At 36.3% G+C, this 19,851-nt stretch overlaps 1 protein-coding gene across 1 annotated transcript; it reads right to left on the bottom strand.

The window, feature by feature from the left end:
- Positions 1-484: 484 nt before the first annotated feature.
- Positions 485-16,488, bottom strand: fra10ac1 (FRA10A associated CGG repeat 1). The gene is made up of 14 exons (XM_066693642.1): positions 16,424-16,488; positions 13,921-14,000; positions 12,954-13,049; positions 12,819-12,864; positions 11,333-11,409; positions 11,152-11,235; positions 10,789-10,873; positions 10,403-10,448; positions 3,868-3,981; positions 3,316-3,358; positions 2,620-2,741; positions 1,958-2,005; positions 1,080-1,164; positions 485-870 (listed from the first exon to the last, which is right to left on the bottom strand). Exons 1-14 carry the CDS (start codon positions 16,451-16,453, stop codon positions 828-830), a joined length of 999 nt encoding a protein of 332 aa, XP_066549739.1. The 5' UTR covers positions 16,454-16,488; the 3' UTR covers positions 485-827.
- Between the last annotated feature and the right edge of the window lie 3,363 nt (positions 16,489-19,851).

Here is a 19,851-nt window from a genome sequence, read left to right as displayed (position 1 = left end):
TTTGGAGCAGATCTTATGAAAGCGCACAGAATACAGTCGAGAATATTCTGTAGGAGTGAAGCCTAGACAAGCAAGATTGGTCATCCATCTTTTCAACAATGGTTTGTTGCTGAGGAGAAATGAATACAACACCTTCAGTGTTAAGGCTGCTCTGCCAGTCTGAATTTTACACCCAAATGACACGCACTGCCACATTTTTCTTCTGAATGGTTCCCAGCAATTACATGTGTAATGTACACATATTATTGCTGGGAACCATTTAATAGAAAATGTACTACTGTCTATCAGTATTTTGATGATCTGATATAGGCTATGATATCTGTGTAACTTTTTTTTTACCAAACTTATCCTAGCAAAATTATGACAGGCTGATTTGACAAGTCTAAAAGTCAAGCTCATGATCATGTGACTGTAGCCTTCTGTGAGCTCGGAGAATCTGATTGGTTGTTTGACATGTGAAGTAAAACATGGCCGAACCCTTGACTGAGCTGTCGAGCATGAAAATTTCCCACGTTTATTGGATATTTACATTAAGCATTTACTTCGTTTTTTGTAATTTTGTTTTCATCACCTATTTATGACGTAAGCAGAGCCTTAAGAAAACAAAAAAGATACAATAAAAAATAAAAAAGTAAACAGACTTTTTTTTCAGTCCACTCTCCAGTGTACTCTAAAGTGCGAGTACGGTTTTCTGCCCACAGAATAAGTGGCTCATTGTCACATGGATCCAAATACAATCCCAGCTCTCCATGTTCCTGATGGAATCTGTTTTTCTTCTGTTCCAGTATTATATTATACAGTTCACATAAGTCCAAGAGTAGAGTATATCACAGAAACATATCCTGGAAATATTCATCAAATTCTTCTTCCCTGCAGAATAAAGACGTAAAATAAAATTATATATGTGTCATTCTCTACAAAGAAAAATGTACACAAAATAAGTATTATCCTGGTATTATCTAGGAAAGCATACAGATTGAGAACCAGTGTTTAATGTAGTTTAAAGCTGTAAGCCATTTCACAGTTCTGCATCTATATGAAAGTAACAGACCCACTGGAGAAAAGATGAATGAACCCACCTTGATTTCTCCTCCACACTGGCAGCAGGACCCTTCCAGTACTCGGCATCGGAGGGGCCCTGAGATTCATCACTGTCTTCAGAGTCTAGATTGAAGAGGAGAGGAACTGCTTTTAATAAAAAGGTCAACATGATACAGAACACAATACATTTAATCAATAGGTTTTTCTGCTGGGAGATTTTAGTCACCCAGCATTTTCATTCTGCACAGAGTAAGAAGGTGCGTTTGTCATTTGAGACAGAATTCAGACAAATGTGTTTAAAGCTACTACACAAACAAAATAAACAAGTACAATTGAATATGCAATAAGCTTCTTTCATAAAGTATTGGTGTTTTTGTACGTGAAAAACAGGAGTACATAACGCCTGTGTACACAACAACTGATCATCATAAATCTGAAATATCACTAAATGCTGCCACATCACAAGACAGCAAGCAGGTATAAAAATGTAAAAAGGAGTAAATCTCAACATTGAAGAGCGTTCCTTTCCCTGAAATGGTTGATTAATTTAATCATCTGAAAGCCATCACCAACTCTCAAAAGGCATAATGAGCTTAATGTACTGACAAATGTAAGAACTATTCTTGTGACAATTTCAAGTTGAATTGTTTAAGGTCTAACTTGTATGTAGGCCCATATGTATATATATTGTGTAAGTTATATCATAGACTACCTGGATCAAGAGAAAGCCTTGTAGCTGTTTTCACTGCAATAATATAATAAACTACCTGGATCAAGAGAAAGCCTTGTAGCTGTTTTCACTGCAAAAATATAATAAACTACCTGGATCAAGAGAAAGCCTTGTGGCTTCTTTCACAGCCGATTGCTGTAAGGCATGCGTGTGGCGGCCCATTTCCACGAGTTATCAAAGACCTACCTTTATCAGACTCCTCCCAGTCCTCTGAGCTTTTAGGGGAGCGATGTTCTGTTCAAGAAAGAAAAACACAAGCTGAACATATATATATGCTACAACCTACAAATGTCTGAGCATAACTTATTTTGGCAGTGGTTCACAGCATCAGAACACAGATGAAAACCAGAAGCAGGCAGCTGTTTGACAGGTCTGGTGTGCTTTCTGACAGGCACAGTGAATTACTGCTCTTTCCTCTGGCCTGTATAAAATACACACTTAGCACTACAGGCATATGAAAGAATAATTATAAAAATCCCTTGGCTCTTCAAATGTGTATAACTTCATTGTTTATGTCTTAAATACATGCATATGTTTAAAAAAAAAAAAAAAAATTGATCGTAAATAATTTGTTATATAAACCAGCATGTGTGTACACCAGGGTTATTTTCACAGCACAGCTTACCGCTTTCAAAGGTTATATTTATCCGTGTCAAAGTATCAGTTTTGTTGTGCTGGGGTTACTATTCTTACTTTGTCACCTTAATAAATGCTTTGGCCTTTGCCGTGTCCTAAAGACTAAATTTGTCATTAGTAACAGAAAACAAAAGTGATGTTTCACATTTTTAATAACTATTTACTATTACTGACACACACACATATATATATATATATATATATATATTTACTTTTTGTTTTCCTCTTCTGTTTGTGACTCTTAGTAGATGATGACTTTGATTTTTTTGACTGTGGTTCATCTCCACTGCCTTCTGAAGTCCGCTGTCTTTTCAGTGATTTAATTTCTTTCCTCCTTAAAAAAACAAACAAATTCAATTATAATTCCACAAGGTCAGCTGCAATTAGAATTTATTCTAAAGGCTGACAATTATTATTATTATTATTATTATTATTATTATTATTATTATAATTATTATCTGAATGCTCCTTTTATAAGTTGAATTACTCCATGGTAGCTGCCTGTTGTCAATGTATTTACCGAAGGATCTTCATGTATTTGCTAACATGTTTCAATGCCTGTGTCATTACTTACAGTAAGTATGCTTATCCCATGTATAATTTGTATAACAACTAGGATATATAATCTGAAGGCATCTATTCTTTAATCAGAACAGCACTGACTTACCATCATAAATCTGTTTAATATATATATATATATATATATATATATATATATATATATATATATATATATATATATACAGCTCTGGAAAAAATTAAGAGACCACTCCAATCTCAGAAATCAATGTTAAGTAGCCTCTTAATTTATTCCAGAGCTGTATATATCTTTTCAAATATGATGTATTGTATTGCTGCAGTTCAACACATGCAGATTTTTGGAAGGGAAAAAAAAGAAGATTACTTACTTATGATGATAGTTAAGTTTGTAGGAACACTCTGGGCAAAGTCCTAAAAATTAACATCAGATGCAAGTTAATTACATAACGGCCTGCCAATTTTAACGTCTTGCATGCTGTGAAGAAATGTGAAGTGTTTAAATGTTTTCAGAGTTTCAGTGAACAAGTCAAGCCATGTTGATTACAAAATCCCATTCCCTATTGTTGGACTAAGAACACAGAAACCAATCGGGCTGGTGGTGAGAAGTCAGTAAATGCTAAATATTGCACCTTTTGACATGATACAATAGAAGTGGACTTTCTAACAGTGTAACTGTAGTACCTCCACACCTCTGTCTACACTGGGCATTGCACAGACATTTCCCTCAGGAAACAAATTAAAAAAAAAAAAAAAGGAGGAGGGGTTTTCTAGAAATAATTGTTCCATTCTCAGGCCATACTCTAATTGGATTCGCTGCTTTTTGTGACCTGAGAAAGGATTAATAGCAACAGGATTATCTGCACAGTCCTTAAAGCACAGACCCACACGCCCAATCCCCCGTGATTAAAAGCTGGTCTTACTCAGTTTTACAAGGGCGTTCCTCTTCTCCCCATGTTCAACATAGCCAAAGTTCACCTCCCAGCTCTTCAGCCCTTCTTTCGCTTCACATCGCTTGTTCCCGCAGAAGAACTGTCCTGAGAGGCAGACAGTCATTAATACACCGCAGACAAGCAGGCCGGATTAGCAGCCTGTGCCTGACTGGACTAGTTATTTATTTTACTCTGTTTACCCTTATAAATTACAGATCTGCTTCATGTACTGGTTTACAATATTCCCAGTGTTTACTTACACCGATCAACCACAACATTATGACCACCTGCCTAATATTGTGTAGGTCCCCCTTTTGCCACCAAAACAGCCCTGACCCGTCGAGGCATGGACTCCACTAGACCTCTGAAGGTGTGCTGTGGTATCTGGCACCAAGACGTTAGCAGCAGATCCTTTAAGTCCTGTAAATTGCGAGGTGGGGATCGGACTTGTTTGTCCAGCACATCCCACAGATGCTCGATTGGATTGAGATCTGGGGAATTTGGAGGCCAAGTCGACACCTTGAACGTGTGATTCATCAGACCAGTCCACCTTCTTTCATTGCTCCGTGGTCCAGTTCTGATGCTCACGTGCCCATTGTAGGCGCTTTCGGTAGTGGACAGGGGTCAGCATGGGCACCCTGACTGGTCTGCAGCTACGCAGCCCCATACGCAACAAACTGCGATGCACTGTGTGTTCTGACACCTTTCTATCAGAACCAGCATTCACTTTTTCAGCAATTTGAGCTACAGTAGCTCGTCTGTTGGATCGGACCACACGGGCCAGCCTTCGCTCCCCACGTGCATCAATGAGCCTTGGCCGCCCATGACTCTGTCGCCGATTCTCCGCTTTTCCTTCCTTGGACCACTTTTGATAGGTACTGACCACTGCAGACCGGGAACACCCCACAAGAGCTGCAGTTTTGGAGATGCTCTGATCCAGTCGTCTAGCCATCACAATTTGGCCCTTGTCAAAGTCGCTCAGATCCTTACGCTTGACCATTTTTCCTGCTTCTAACACATCAACTTTGAGGACAAAATGTTCACTTGCTGCCTAATATATCCCACCCACTGACAGGTGCCATGATAACGAGATTATCGGTGTTATTCACTTCACCTGTCAGTGGTCATAATGTTATGGTATATATGCACTTCCACACACAAATGCCCACTTTCATACAACCTGCCTGGTCATATAGGTGTTCACAGTATCACTCTTTTTAGACATTATTTCCCTTCCAATTTGTATTGATAATAAATAAAATCTGGTTCATACTTAACACCTTAAAGCCAAGAGGGGAAAACACCTCCGTAAACGTCATAGAAGTGACACGCAGGATCTCCATCCTAAGTCTTTAACAGTGCAGTCAAAGGAATAATCTTTAATACACCTTCTACAGTACACAAAATAGCCTCCCTGTCATACAGCTCGAAGTCTTTAGAAAAAGCACTTTCATTGGCTTACAGATCTTTAATCTATTGCTCCTGATGCCGTAACAGACGGACTCTCCTTTCACTCCTCCACGTCCTGTACTGCGATAGGTTTACCACAATCCCTCATCTGGCTACCAACAGCATGGATTTAACTACAGCAGGATTACTCCAGATTTACTGCAAATAAAAATGGCCACACGGTTTGTCTCTCTGCCAGGGCTTCCCCCACGAATTGTAGTACAATATGGGTATCCTGAAGCATCTGCTCTCTGCAGCAAAGTGTTAGATACGGTGATATTTTCCCTTCATCCTGCTCACATTCACACACACATGGCTCCTACGTATCTCATGCCACCCTAGCTCTAATATATACATAAAGCCCTATTATATTATCAAAAACAGTACTGAATATAGCAGAAGACTTCTACGCAAAAATATTGCCAAACCAGCATCACCAAAAAAGCTGACACACACTGCTGGGTTTGTTTCTCATCAACAGCAGTTTATATAAATGTGACATCAAGTGTAATTCATTGAGACTGATTGACTCTGAGCACGTTACAGTTTGCTCTTGTTGTTTACTAAATGTAGCTAAACTGAAATGTCATACTAGCGAAGTTGCTGCATTGTATATTCTTCATGGATTACATTGATCAAATAAAAGAAAGAAAATAAACTGTGTTGTTAAACTGTAGTCGATCATTAATAAGATTGTAATTACAATAACACAGTAACAATTAATTACACATTGTACAATTGCTTTTGGAAATCACAAGTCTTTTGCTATGATATTTTATATTCAGCCTGCTCATTTTAATGGGGCAGGGCGTTGAAAAGGTCAGTAATAGGGGTGATGGAGACTTAAACTCTGATTAAATAAGACATTTTAGACACCCACTAACTGCAAATACCAAAAATGCCACGTGAAAGCTGCTTTTTGACACCATGTGGGCATAACATTTTAAACTGGCAGATGGCACGCATTTTTTTGTTTAGCCTTGGCGTATGCCTTCTGGAATATGGAAGCAGGGGGAGAATAAACCAAATGATAAAATTATATAATGTATGGTGTGTTTTGTTTTCCCCCAGGACATACTTCTGGATTTCAAAAGTTTAAGACATGACCCTGTGGATATTCATCCTGTACTAATGTTAAAGGCTATAGCCTACCAAACAATTTCTTCAGACAATTTAATAAGATGCCAAATATACTGACCAGTTTACAGCCACAAATGATTCATCCTTTCCCCCACATATGAAAGGTCACAACTGAAAAAAATATACAAAAATAGAACAGTCTGTACTGATAAAGGTCACGTTGACAAAAAATATTTTTGCAGAAAAAGAAGAAAAAACACCCCCAGTTAGATATTTTCAACAGAGAAACGTCTGTGGATAAGAACACTTAATATGCAGTGACCTGAATATTTGTGTTGTCTTATATGACAGATTGTAAACTGTAGTACTGCTAACGCTACAGTTTATAACAGCTATATCGTTATTGGGGAAAATGTACTGTCCTTAAATTAAAGCAATATTCCAAAGACCTAGGTTGTTTGGATAGAAAGTATGGACTTGGTAATTGAAATACAATGATACTAATCTGAAAAGATCCAGCTGCTTTTATTTTAATTATTATTAAACGTTTCACCATTTAAAATACATACAATAGTTTTGGTCTGGCACCCATACAGGATGAAAGTAGGAAAGTATAGATTTAGGCATAAAAATGTCAGACTGATAGAATGATCTCAAAATGTTGTGAAATAGTTATATTTGATTAAACGCGAAGCCTCAATACAGGAATGTGTTTACATTGCACAATTGAGCAACATCAATCATGAATTGTGCACTAAGCACTTATAGGCTGCGTGCAGGAGCCCTCGACACGCACACGCAATTTGAGATGACAGATATATAAAAAAAAAACACAGTTGATAAGTATAAATCAGGTTGTCTTACCACCAATAAGTTTTAACCTGCCCAAAATAAAAATGATTTTTTTTAAAGGAGAAAGCAGCACTGCAAAACACTTACATCCCAACCCTTCAGTAAGTGGCTCCCCGACATTGTCTTATTTGGGACATTAGTGCGAGTCAATGTTAAATATTTAAGATAGGATGACCATCAGAAGGGTTCCCTTATTGAAGTAGACAATTACCGCTACTAAGCTTGTGAAGTAATTAAATTGCACTTATCAACCTCAGATTGTAACAGTTGACTGAAATCAAATAAATGACTTGATGTGGGCATTTGTCATGATAACGGACCCATACCAGATACCCAGGAAGTACTAAAAGGGTTGCTGGGCTACTAATGAACTGAATATTGAAGGCATGACCTACCACGCCATAGCACTGGTGTTCTCCCTAGCCAATTATCTTATATCGCCAGTGACGTATTTTGCAGTGGGGTTTCCCTAAACGATTAAAATACTTTAAAGCAACTTGCAAGCTGCGACTCAGCTATCCGATATGATAAAATGCCCTTAAGCTGAGTGACGAAACACATTAGTGTAAACCCTCTAAGTCTCACTACTGATATTATCATCCTATTACACTCTGTAAATTAGGTAGGTAGCAGGGGTGTTCCCCTCCATAAACACATACATGTGACTTTTGCCGTCAGCTGTCGTCAGAGACTGAACAGCACAACAGAGTGGACTCCCTAATCCTGGCACTGAATTTCCTGAAGACCAAGTGCTAAAGCGCCCAATATCACCTTAGAGGATCCGGCAGCAGCACGTCAACAGAGACGGCCAAGCTAAGCTAGCTAGCAAAGGGGAGAAGACGTAGTGTGACAGATGGTTTTCAAGAGTCATAGCTCAGGCAGGAATGGAGGGAGCATGGTCCTCACAAATCTGCACAGACATGAACAGGAATACCTCGCAGCTCACTTGGGTTTTAAGAGTATTACAGGGTGCAAAATGGGACATTACTTCAGAGCACCTGGTCCAATGGGACACCAGACCACGTTTCACTCCTGTCCCTTGAATTTCTCTAACAAGAAATACCTTCAGGCACACCAGTGTAACGGCATAACACTCAAACCTTTAAACTACATAACTGTCATCCATCATTACTGTATTCAGTTAACAATGAATCACAGTTGTATGCAAAATGCTGGTTAAAATAAAGTCCAGTTCAAATACTATCTTTATATCTGTATAAAATGTCAAATTTGGTCATATGCATTATTGTTTCTTAAGAAAACAATGCTATATTTTAGTGTTTAGTTCCCATCACCTTTTCATTGGCATCTTTTAAAATGTTAACTTGTAGATATGGAACCAATACCAAGATAATATACAACAGAAAGATGACCAAGCATGAAGGTTGCATTTCCTCAGTAATGTACAATGTATTAACACAAATATTTAATATACACTGCAGTTTTAAGTTGTGCTTAGAGTATGACTTTAAATAATGTAATTTGCTCTAAAACAATGTTTAGTGATTAAATAAGTAAACTAAGACTTCTGTTAAGATTTGGGTTGTGTTTCTGCTGAGTTAACTGAATCAAGTGTGGATTAGTATAGGCCTAGCTTCACATTTCAGTGTGGGCAAGGGTTTGGGTTGAGGCTGCTGCTGAAATGGTGAAGGTAATCTATTGATGGAGAATAGGTCTACAATCTTGTCCCTGACATCCTTGGACAGCTCTTTGGTCTTGGCCATGGTGGAGAGTTTGGAATCTGATTGATTGATTGCTTCTGTGGACAGGTGTCTTTTATACAGGTAACGAGCTGAGATTAGGAGCACGCCCTTTAAGAGAGTGCTCCTAATCTCAGCTCGTTACCTGTATAAAAGACACCTGGGAGCCACAAATCTTGCTGATTGATAGTGGATCAAATACGTATTTCCCTCATTAACATGCAAATCAATGTATAACTTTTTTGAAATGCGTTTTTCTGGATTGTTGTTGTTGTTATTCTGTCTCTCACTGCTAAAATACACCTACCATTAAAATTATAGACTGATCATTTCTTTGTCAGTGGGCAAACGTACAAAATCAGCAGGGGATCAAATGCTTTTTTCCCTCACTGTATAATGTCAACTCACTAGATCTGGCACTACAAAGCTATAGGGAAGTTCAGTGACAGTTCAATAATATGTACATGTTGGGCTAACAAAAGATTCCATTATAAAACAATGGAAATTATGAAAATATACCGAATGGCACATAAGAATATTGTTATGAGTGATTTAGCACTGAAATTATTTAAGGTTATGTTGATTCAGTTTTGGTTCAGTTTATAATTAGAGTTCCAAGTAAACTTAACTGTAGGGTTGTGTTTACACTGACTTCTGAACTGAATCGGGCGTGGACTTGGATGCACCTAGCTTCAAATGATCGTGTTCAAAACAGGTAGACTATTTTAATGTCCGAATTGCATCTGCAGATCTTTAGCACCCTCTAATGGTATGATCAAGAAGATATATTTCCCCTTTCTACTCCACATATATGCTTTTTAAAAACATGGTTGTTCTTTTATTGTTGGCCTTGACTCAGGCACAACTAGATCTAACCAAAATATAATTTTCTGCTTAATATATATACACAGATATGTCCTCATCTACAAAAATATCAATATATTATATATTGTAATCTTAAGATACTCAGTCCACTCAGTATATTTATTCACCTTTCTCTTTTGAGATGTTGTTGTCATATTTTCAGTATAAAACATAGATGCAGCAATAAAATAGTTATTTGACAAACAACATGTACTTAAATCATTAATAACAGATTAATTACAACTTCTTAATGAGTTTAAAGCTACAATATCTACATAATAATACACATGCACAGCAGAAAATTTCTAAGAAGCATCCATTCTGGAAAAATAGTCAATATAAATGGGGTACTTCAGAGATATTTGCTTTCTGAAGTAAAGTGATGGAGGAATCTCAAACATTTAGCGGAAAAAGCCATGAATAACTGATGGCTGAGTATGTACACCTTTTTGTATTGATTGATATATTGATTGATTGATTGATGTTTGTCAAGCTGTTTTTGTTTTGTTTCCTCATGTTATTGCTTTAAGTCAATTAATGCAATTTGCCAAGAAGAATTAACCCCAAAAACCATGGCTTACCTTTTCCTGAAACGACTTCTTTCTCCACTCGCCACCTGAAACCAAACTGAAAAGACATATACAAAGTCAATCTGATCTCGTCATGAGATTTGATTTCAACACTGAATATTTCGTGACTGAAAGTGGCTCTACACTTTAAGATTTAAGAGAAATTTTGTAATAGATTTTGTAATGTTACGTTGAACTGAATAAATCAATGTACTCCTTAGATACTTATGTATGACATTAGTATTGTATAATATAAGAATAGTTTACCAGTAAATAACACAAGGTTTTTCATTTCAATATAATGCACAAAAATGAATCTGAACAAACACTTTATGAGGGAGATTTACCATAGTATGGATATATACAATGCAGAGAAAGAAGTGGAATAGTGCACACACCTTGTTTTCTTTGTATCTGCTTAGGTCAGCAATGCAGTATTCTTTAAATAGCTTATCATAGTACCTCTTTGCAAGCTCTTTCTCCCTGCCAGGGAAAATAAGATACAGTCATACAACTAAATTGGTTCTTAGAACCTCAGCATTCTGCACATTAATAAACTCACTAATTTAAAAACTAATGTTGTCATTTATATTACTTAATTCATATTGATTCCTGGTTTCCAAATACAAAATGATTTCTAATTAAATTTAAGCTTTCAAACAACTAAAAATACATATAAAATCAATGGGAAATTGTTCCCTTTTATGTACTCTATTTTGTGATCCTTATACAGAATGGATCTCTTTGCAGGTGTATGTTACCATGTCATTTCCTCTTCATCTTCATCTCTCCACAAGAATCGATGGTTCTCTCTCACCACATCCAGATCTGTTTTATCGTTTTTTCTGAAAAAAAAAAAAAAAAAAAATCATATAAATGCACATCAACCACAGTAACCATACTTCCTGAAGCAGGACCAGGCAATGGAGAATCTATACTTACGTGGAACGTTTAAAATCCTCTGTTTTGCCACCATAGAATAATATGTAGTCACTAACCATCTTCTTGTGCCTGTCAAACTGGGGAAGAATTGATTTAGGAAAAAGCATTCAAGACACTGCTACAGAAAGCTCACCAGCTCTAGTCACAGATAACTTTTCTAAAAAATTAAAATGATCAAAAAGCACTCCTGTGACAGTTATTTTTTATATTTTAGAACTAAAAAATTGTGTTTAGTAGTAGTGGTGGTGGTGGTCAGGGCTCTGGACTCCTGAGCAGAGGGTTGTGGGTTCAATCCCAGGTGGGGGATAATGCTGTTGTACCCTGAAGCAAGGTACTTTACCTAGAATGCTCCAGTAAAAACCCAGCTGTATAAATGATATATTCACAGGATAAGGCATCTGCTAAGAAATATAATAATAAAATTAATACAATTGTGGTTAAATAATATTAAATTCAAATTATTCTAAGAGAATATGGCACATGATAGTGCACACCTTGCTTGTAAACAATAAATGTTATTCCTCTGTAAACAAAACAAAAAAACTGTTCAAAAAGCTGTTGTTTTCAAAAGCTGAACTTCAGGAAATTAAGTCATATGATATGGAATGTGCATCTGTTTCATGATTTTCTCCTGAACAAATTGCAACACAATTAAAACCAATCTGGAATTATATATAACTTACTTAAATGAAAACAAATGTAAAACCTTTTTTTTTTTTTTTTGGTAAGAGATAATTTAATAGTGGCTAACTGAAGAAATATGAACTTAATTATAGAGACACGAATATAAGGATTATGTCAACTGTTGTGAAAAGCATTACTGGTTCATGATTCACGATGTTTATTAAAAAAATATAACATGGGGTGATCGAACACGTACAATGTGTCAAGCACTCTCTCTTCCTTTCTTTTTCTTTTTAAACAACTATTAAAAAGGCTTGTCAGACTGTGAAAGCACAGTTTGTCTCGAAACACTCAGCAACACATTTCCATCAGTGTTGAAACACTTCACACAACGTGCTTAGATGATGCTGTCTGTCAAAGCCACAATAACAATTCCTTCAGGAAGGGAAGGGAGAAGCAATGCTGCTATCGACAGTAGTGTTACAGAGCACAGATCGCAGAAACTGTGCCAAACAACAGAATCCGTAATAAGTGTGTTAAATTATTTCCACCAACACATCTCAGAAACAAAGCAGCTGGGGTAATCAGTACATTATCTAATCCTTGTGGTTTGTAATGATAAATATTCAACATGAACAAATGGCCCTTGCTGTAGAAGTTGTTCAAATTTCTGGGTGGATGTTTATTACTAGATGAATACATTACACATTGGGCGTTTGGTTCATATTCCTGGATAGGCTGTGCTGTTCCCATAATTGTTCAGCATGTTCTTGGAAATACAAAAAAACAGGGAAGGCGTGTGCAAAGTGGTCCTGTGGCTTGATTTGTTTGTATTCTGCACAACACTCATGTGAAAGGATACGGCACTCATTGAGATCAAGTGGTGACGTCTGTTTCGAGCTTCTTCCCTGCAAAATGAAAATGTTAATTTATTGACACGTTTGTTTTCCTCTACACGTGACACCCAAGGGTGACCCTCGATTGGTTAAATACTTACCTGTCCCATTCATGGGCTGCAAGATTCTTGTGGACCAACTTGACATGCTTTCCTTTCTGAAATGCTTTTTGCAGTAGAGAGTCATCTTTATTCTTTCTAAAAATCAAGGGGTAAAACATAACTATCACATAATTCAATCAAAAGGTGATCAAAGCCACTTAATGTGTTGCACTTAAAGCAATTTAATGTGATTCAATTCTATTTAGACAGAACTTCCATGTAGTAGGCAAACTCTGCATTTGAGATTCATTTGTTTGTTTTTCTGCCTGTTGTTAAAATGCTATCAGTAAAATCTAAACTGCTTTTACTGGAAATAATATAAATAAGAAAACAGTATCACAAGCCAGCCCATCATGATTTCTAGTTATCTACAATAGAGCCCTCTTTAACTGCTGTATTTAAAAAACAGTTTACATTTTTTGAACACTCTGCAAAAAATATCCTCCCCTGGGATAAAATGAACAGCAAATAAGTAAGTTAACCTTTGGTCTTAAGTTACCACAGAAATAAGCAGATTCCATTTAACTCTCATAGGAAATCTGGCAATGTGGAATGTGAACGGCACAAACAAAACGAGACTACAAAACAAATGCTAGCCAAGACCTGCAGTAAAACAAAACTATTACACATTCTGCATTAATCAATATATAAAATATATACTGCACCTTTAATTGTGTTTACATAACTTTCTTGTGGTTCAAGTTCATTGTAATTAGAGATAATCCCTAAGAAAACAATGTATGTTCTCAAAACATTGTAAAATATGTGAATTAATTAAGTGAAAGAAAAAGGCAGTCATGGACAACCAGTCTTCTTCTTCCCTAACGGGAAAGGAAAAGCAATGGCACTCTAAAATGCTTCCCTCAACATATTTTTGTAATACATACAGAAGAAAGGTAAACTATTCAAAACCATACAATATCCATACGTACATCAAAATGTCTCACTAATAAGCTTGAAAGCATACCTTCTCTTTTTACTATTAGATGTTTCTTCGTGGCTTTCATCTTCACTGAAGTCTGAGTCATACCCTCCGACACCATGCACCTGGAACACATTATTAAACTACAGCTTCACAACCTGCCCCTTGGCCAGCTGGGCTTTTGATCATATATAAAGGTGTAGGAGAAACACAGGGAGCTCAGGGTGTAGCAAGGCACTTTTTAATTAAAAAGTTATGAAGTTCCATCTTTTAAAATCTTGTGTAACCTACATGCAAATGAAAATGTGTTTCAAAAATTGGGTGAAAAGCCCAGATTATGTGTGGTGTGCATACAGACCTAGGCTTAAACCTGAACTATTTAACAAAGCAAGTTATTTTATTCCACTTTCTCAATTTTTCTAATCATCTGCACTAGTCTATCTCTGAATCTCTGTACTCTGCATTAAAACAAAAAATAATAATAAAAAACAATTCTGGTAACGATTAATCCGCTACTCAGGTGACACAGATCTGTGAAGACTACCTCAGCAAGCTGTAGGAAACTTAAAACCAGACCTCTAGAGTTTCACATTCACTAGGCTGGGTGGATCATCACATTTGTGACCTTGCAATCTAAAGGTCATGATAAAGGTTAAGACTAGGGATGAAGCTCAGGATGGATAATCTGATAAGGTTCTATAGATCTCGTTTTCCATGTCACTTGAAGATTTTCAAGATTAAACAAACGGCAATCATACTGAGTCCACATAGGAACAGCACATGTGCATAATACCCATTCTCCTGTGCTCTAGAGGTGTGCCAATCCCTTCATTAACTCTCACTGCTGTGTCTGCTATAACATGACTGAATTATTTTATACGTTTATCAGGCATACAAGGAAGTGGTCTGATGTAAGATAAATATGTCCTTGTCTGAAATGTACCCCTTGCCATTTAACTAGGTCATAAGTAAAACCTCCTGATTCAAGTTTTTCAAATGGTTAATGCACAACAGAACAACTGGAAAATGTCGATCAAAATGAACTATTAAATCTTAGTTGCAGACCTCAGCATTTCTCAAAGGTGTTCAATATATATTATGTGGCTTGGTTAAATGTACAGCACAAAAGTCATTACAAAATATTGATATGCTTTCCTTTACTCTTAGCTTTCCAGCTGTGAGGGAAGCTTAGCTGCATTCATTTAAGTGTCTGTCTTAAAACAAAACATATGTACATAAATATGTTTACATAGATACCTAATTAGGCAACCTATCATTTGTTTTACATTATAGCCTCAAAATGAATGTATACTGCAGTCTTTCATTTTTTTAATCACAATGATTACTACTCAAACTCATATTTAGGCCTAGTCTAGCTTAAAGGCAGTAGTCTACTTCAAAGTTGCAGAGTAAAGATGTAACATACAGAAACTGAACTCTAAATTCGTGTAAACACTAAAGCCGGAAAAAATAAACTATTAAAATAACAATTTAGAGTTATTCACTTTAAATAATAATAAACCAATCTTATTAAAAACAACTGTACTTTATATTTTTCTTCTTAAATCGAAACAATCTATAGTGGCTGTCTTCAAGTTTTACTCACATGGCGAAGAGGGAAAACAAATATTTTTAATTGAATTGAACTAACAAAATGCACCATATGTTCATTAGTGTTATAAAACAATACTGCAATCACATTTAATCCATACATAGAGCTTCTTCCTAAGGTTTTAGAGGCTTTGACACTGTCTTTGAAAATGAAGAGTGCTTTTTATGGTATCTAAATTCACTTTATCCTGCCTCAGTTAACCCTCCACTGGGGCAGGGAATAAACATGATTGAATTTGTTTATAGTGTTTTGCCTTTAGTATACAGCAGATAATAAGCTTTTCCAGTAATATGACCCACTGTAAATCCAATTACATTACTGTAGGGCAAAAATACGTTTCATGCCAAAATGAATTTCCCCCGAACAGATTTCAAATGAAAGACTGCATCAGAAACATTACTGACAATGGGTTTTCCAATATGTCTGAGTGTAAGTCGTTTTTTGTGTAAATAAAAAATGTTGAACTGTGGTTTTAGCTCCCTACAAATTCAGGACAAGCCTGGAGTATTTACTGCACTTATTACTGCACAGCATATTGATAGTGATTTATTGTGTGTGTGTGTGTGTGTGTGTGTGTGATTCACAATTAAATGTATTTATTAAAATATAGTGCACAGCCAACTTTTAAAACAAGAATGTGAAATACCTACAAGTCAACACTTACAGGTAAATATCTGAATCAAACTTAAGGAGTGGGAATAGGCTCGGAAAGCGTTTAGGGTGGTTGTGGTAGGGATTAGATATGGCTAAATTGATATGGGTTACATTTTGAAATGTAAACCTTGGTGTAAATTACCTCAACATATTGTTACTTGTTGTCAAATGTGAAATATGTATGTTGCATATTTGTAACTCGCATTTTATCCTAACCGTTGTTTTCAAACTAACCTTAAAATCATTACGAATGATTTTAACACGTAAACTAAACTGCCATACCTTCACAAGATTCAGTCTCCCTTCGTCCATAGTCTCTTGCTTACATTTCAGACGGCAGCGGTTTGATGACGTCTAAGAATGCGACTGATTAAAATTCGGGTCGCGTTGGTGTAGCGCAGATGTCCGCAGTTCTGCGCGGATCTGCGCGTCTCCACCAATGGGATCGGCGGGATTCTGCACATCTGCGCAGAACTGCGGACTCGACGCGACAGGAAGGCGACCCGTGTGTTACAGCGTTGCTTTGTTGACAGTCGTGCAGTGAGTGTGGCGCTGAGCAGAAAGCATCTGTATGTAAAACTATGGATGGCCTTTAAATGAGCCAGTAGGACATTGATGCAGTGCAGAGCCTCGGTCCTGCTGTGTCGTGTTTGGAGATTTAAAACCAATAAAGTCAGCTGTGTTTCTGTGGAGTGTAGCAGATGGAGGGAGGCGTGTGTTGAGCAAAAACTACATTTTTACATTTTTGTCTTCCTAAATCTGTCCATAATGTTAGTTTTAATTCATTACATTAAAACGAGAATCGAGTTTAATTAAGTTCCATTAAATACACAATATGTATAGCATAGCTTAATGTAATTAAGAATTTAATTAGAATGTTCACTTGGATTGACAGCTAAGAATTTCTAAGCAAAACAGGTCCTAGAGGATGCAGCACAATCTAGGCCCTAACAATATTAGCAGTTGATAGGAGTAAGTGTAAGATAGACACATTTACATCTCTACCTCTTTAAAGTGGAGTCTCTGGTAAGAGCATGCATAACATCTTTTGGAAATGCTAAATCAGTATATTTATGTGTGTTCTGTTATAAATTTAGAATAAATCCTTTCCAGATGAAAAGCGTTATCTGGGATTGCTATGCTTCTGCTTTTACTGAAACCAAAAACACTTGCTTTAGAATAATTCATATATTTTTTAATTAAATGTGGTCATTTTTATATTGAGAATATTTTAAAATAAAAATGCATGAAATGTCAATATTCCATCTTTCTTTTAAACATTTGTCCTTTTAAATATTTTTTTCCAGGCTTAGATTTAAAGAATTCCTATCTGCATTATGGTTTCTGTAGGATGTCATGCTCTCATAAAGCATTCAAACAGACGTTCTTTACTCCACAACTTTCCAACTTGCATGAGTTGCGTGTGAGATGGGCCATTTATATTATTCAGAGGAGACAAGAGACCAATTATCCCACAGTCTTTTCATGCCACAAACAAGGTCCTAACAAAAGGGGGCACTGCACAGATTCCTGGCGGCCAAAAACGAACAACAAGCCACTTATTCTGTTAAGTAACTGAATTGGCCACCAAGAGGAAAAAAACGAGAAAAAATGAACGTCTTCCAGACATCTAGCATCGGACAGAACTTCAGTGTTATTCAGACTTCGCTGGGTTAGAAACCCCATTGAACAGAACAAAGACTCACCATTTAACACCATCTGCATTCTGAGTATCTCAAAGTTGGAAAATAGCATGAGTGCCTAGCAACCAACAAAAATAACAGATTATAGTAATCATTTTACATACATAGGTATGTTTATATCTATATATTTTATTTAATTTAAAAAAATCTGTTTTCAGTAGGTGAGACTGGTTCATACAGTTTTAAAATTTGTCTTAAGCAGCAGACTAAATGTTTGTGCACTCCAACAATTGTTACAGCCCCGTATACATTTACAACGGTTATTTGTAATGCTTTGGAGAGCTGTAACAGTCCAGTGAAAATAACTGTCGTATTCACCTCTATAGTAATCTCAATATAATCAAAGTATCAGATTAATTTATTGCATTATTATATTATGGAAATCTACCAATCAATTTAAATAGAAATGTATATAATCATGACTCCCATGCTGACCTTCAAACTCAGAATATTGTGAAGATCTCAGAATACAGGTTATTGACCTCCATTAATATAGACATAGGTATATACAAATGTATAAGATGAAACTTCTTATTATTACAATAGCATCCATCATGACGGACGGAGTTCAAGGATACTGGATCTGTTGTTGCATTGGAAATGGAGCTTATACCCAATCCCACTGCAAAACTATGGCACCATCTGTTCTCCAAAACCACCATAAACCTCATCTCCAGAAATCTGGTGTCCATGACAGTGTTACGTGGAAGAAACCTTTTTCAGAAGCGGAGACACAAAATGTACACACTCAATAACACCTAAGTTGATTGGAACCATGTTTTGTGGCTGTATGTGAACAAACATGTAGGGTTTGGGGCAGGAACACAACTGATAGGTTTGGGTCAGAAGAGGTTAAGTTCATGTCGAGGAAAATTTGTGTGTGTGTGTGTGTGTAAATTGTTTAACAACTTCCAACTGCTAATTATTGCAACAATACTTTAGGGTATAACAACCATCAACCACAAATAGCTGTAGCTGTATTGTGTTGGTGTTTTTTGTTTTGCTTTTTAGAGTGGAGAGTGTTGGATACATGTATATTTTTCCAATAAGGGTATATTGTTCTGCTGTGTGGAAATGCCAAAAACAAGGAAAAGCACCAAAGGTTTTAGTTGAGATACAAATTCCCTCCTCCCAGGGGGTCTCCCAGGTTACAAGAGTAGAACAAATGAAATGCTTAAGATACAAATTCCAGGCAGCCCTTAAAAGGTTTAATGAGACCAAATCCTGTGCAAAGCAATTCTGCAATCTCTGAAAAGGGATGACAACAAATTACAACCTCTCTCTATATGAGTGTATACAAAAATAGCCTCAAACGTTGACCACTGAACACTGGGTAAATGTGCTTTGGTCAGATGAAAGCTACTCCATTGATTTCTATCCAAATTATTGCCTAGCATCCACATTTTCAAGAGCTGCCTTATCATTTGTGTCAGGACTCATACAGCATTTAAACACAGTTATAGTCTAAATGTGTCAGCATGTCTGATGCTCCAGAAACCTCTTTAGCTGTATTACATTTTATCTTTTCTTCTTTACAAAAATGTGTGATAATTTAGTGTTAAAGAGTTTTTGGTCAATTAATAGATTCACCTTGCAACCCATCAATATGCTATATGAGATGCAGTAGGCTAATAAACAAAATGATCAAATGTGATTAAATTATTAAAAACTGTGTTCTGTCTTATTTTATTTTTATTCAACTACTTTTCGTATATATTAGCATGTTCAAGTGTATTTTCTGTTTATATAAAATAATAAATAACAATGTACATCTCTACAATGTATTTATAATGTACTTTTTATTATAAACAATAAACGTCATAAATGTTCCCTGATATAGCCCTGCACTTTGGAAGAGAAACTATACTTTTTTTTTAATATAAAACAGTTCTCGATATATATTTTAAAAAATCTTATGAAATGCACATGGATGCCAATTGTAATAAATCAAATGATCGAGCAGCAACATAGTGCATGGATGACATCCACTAGAGCAATGTTCTCCAG

Source organism: Amia ocellicauda, chromosome 20 (genome assembly GCF_036373705.1).
Source record: "Amia ocellicauda isolate fAmiCal2 chromosome 20, fAmiCal2.hap1, whole genome shotgun sequence".
Taxonomy (NCBI): domain Eukaryota; kingdom Metazoa; phylum Chordata; class Actinopteri; order Amiiformes; family Amiidae; genus Amia; species Amia ocellicauda.
This window is presented reverse-complemented; position numbering and strand designations above follow the sequence as displayed.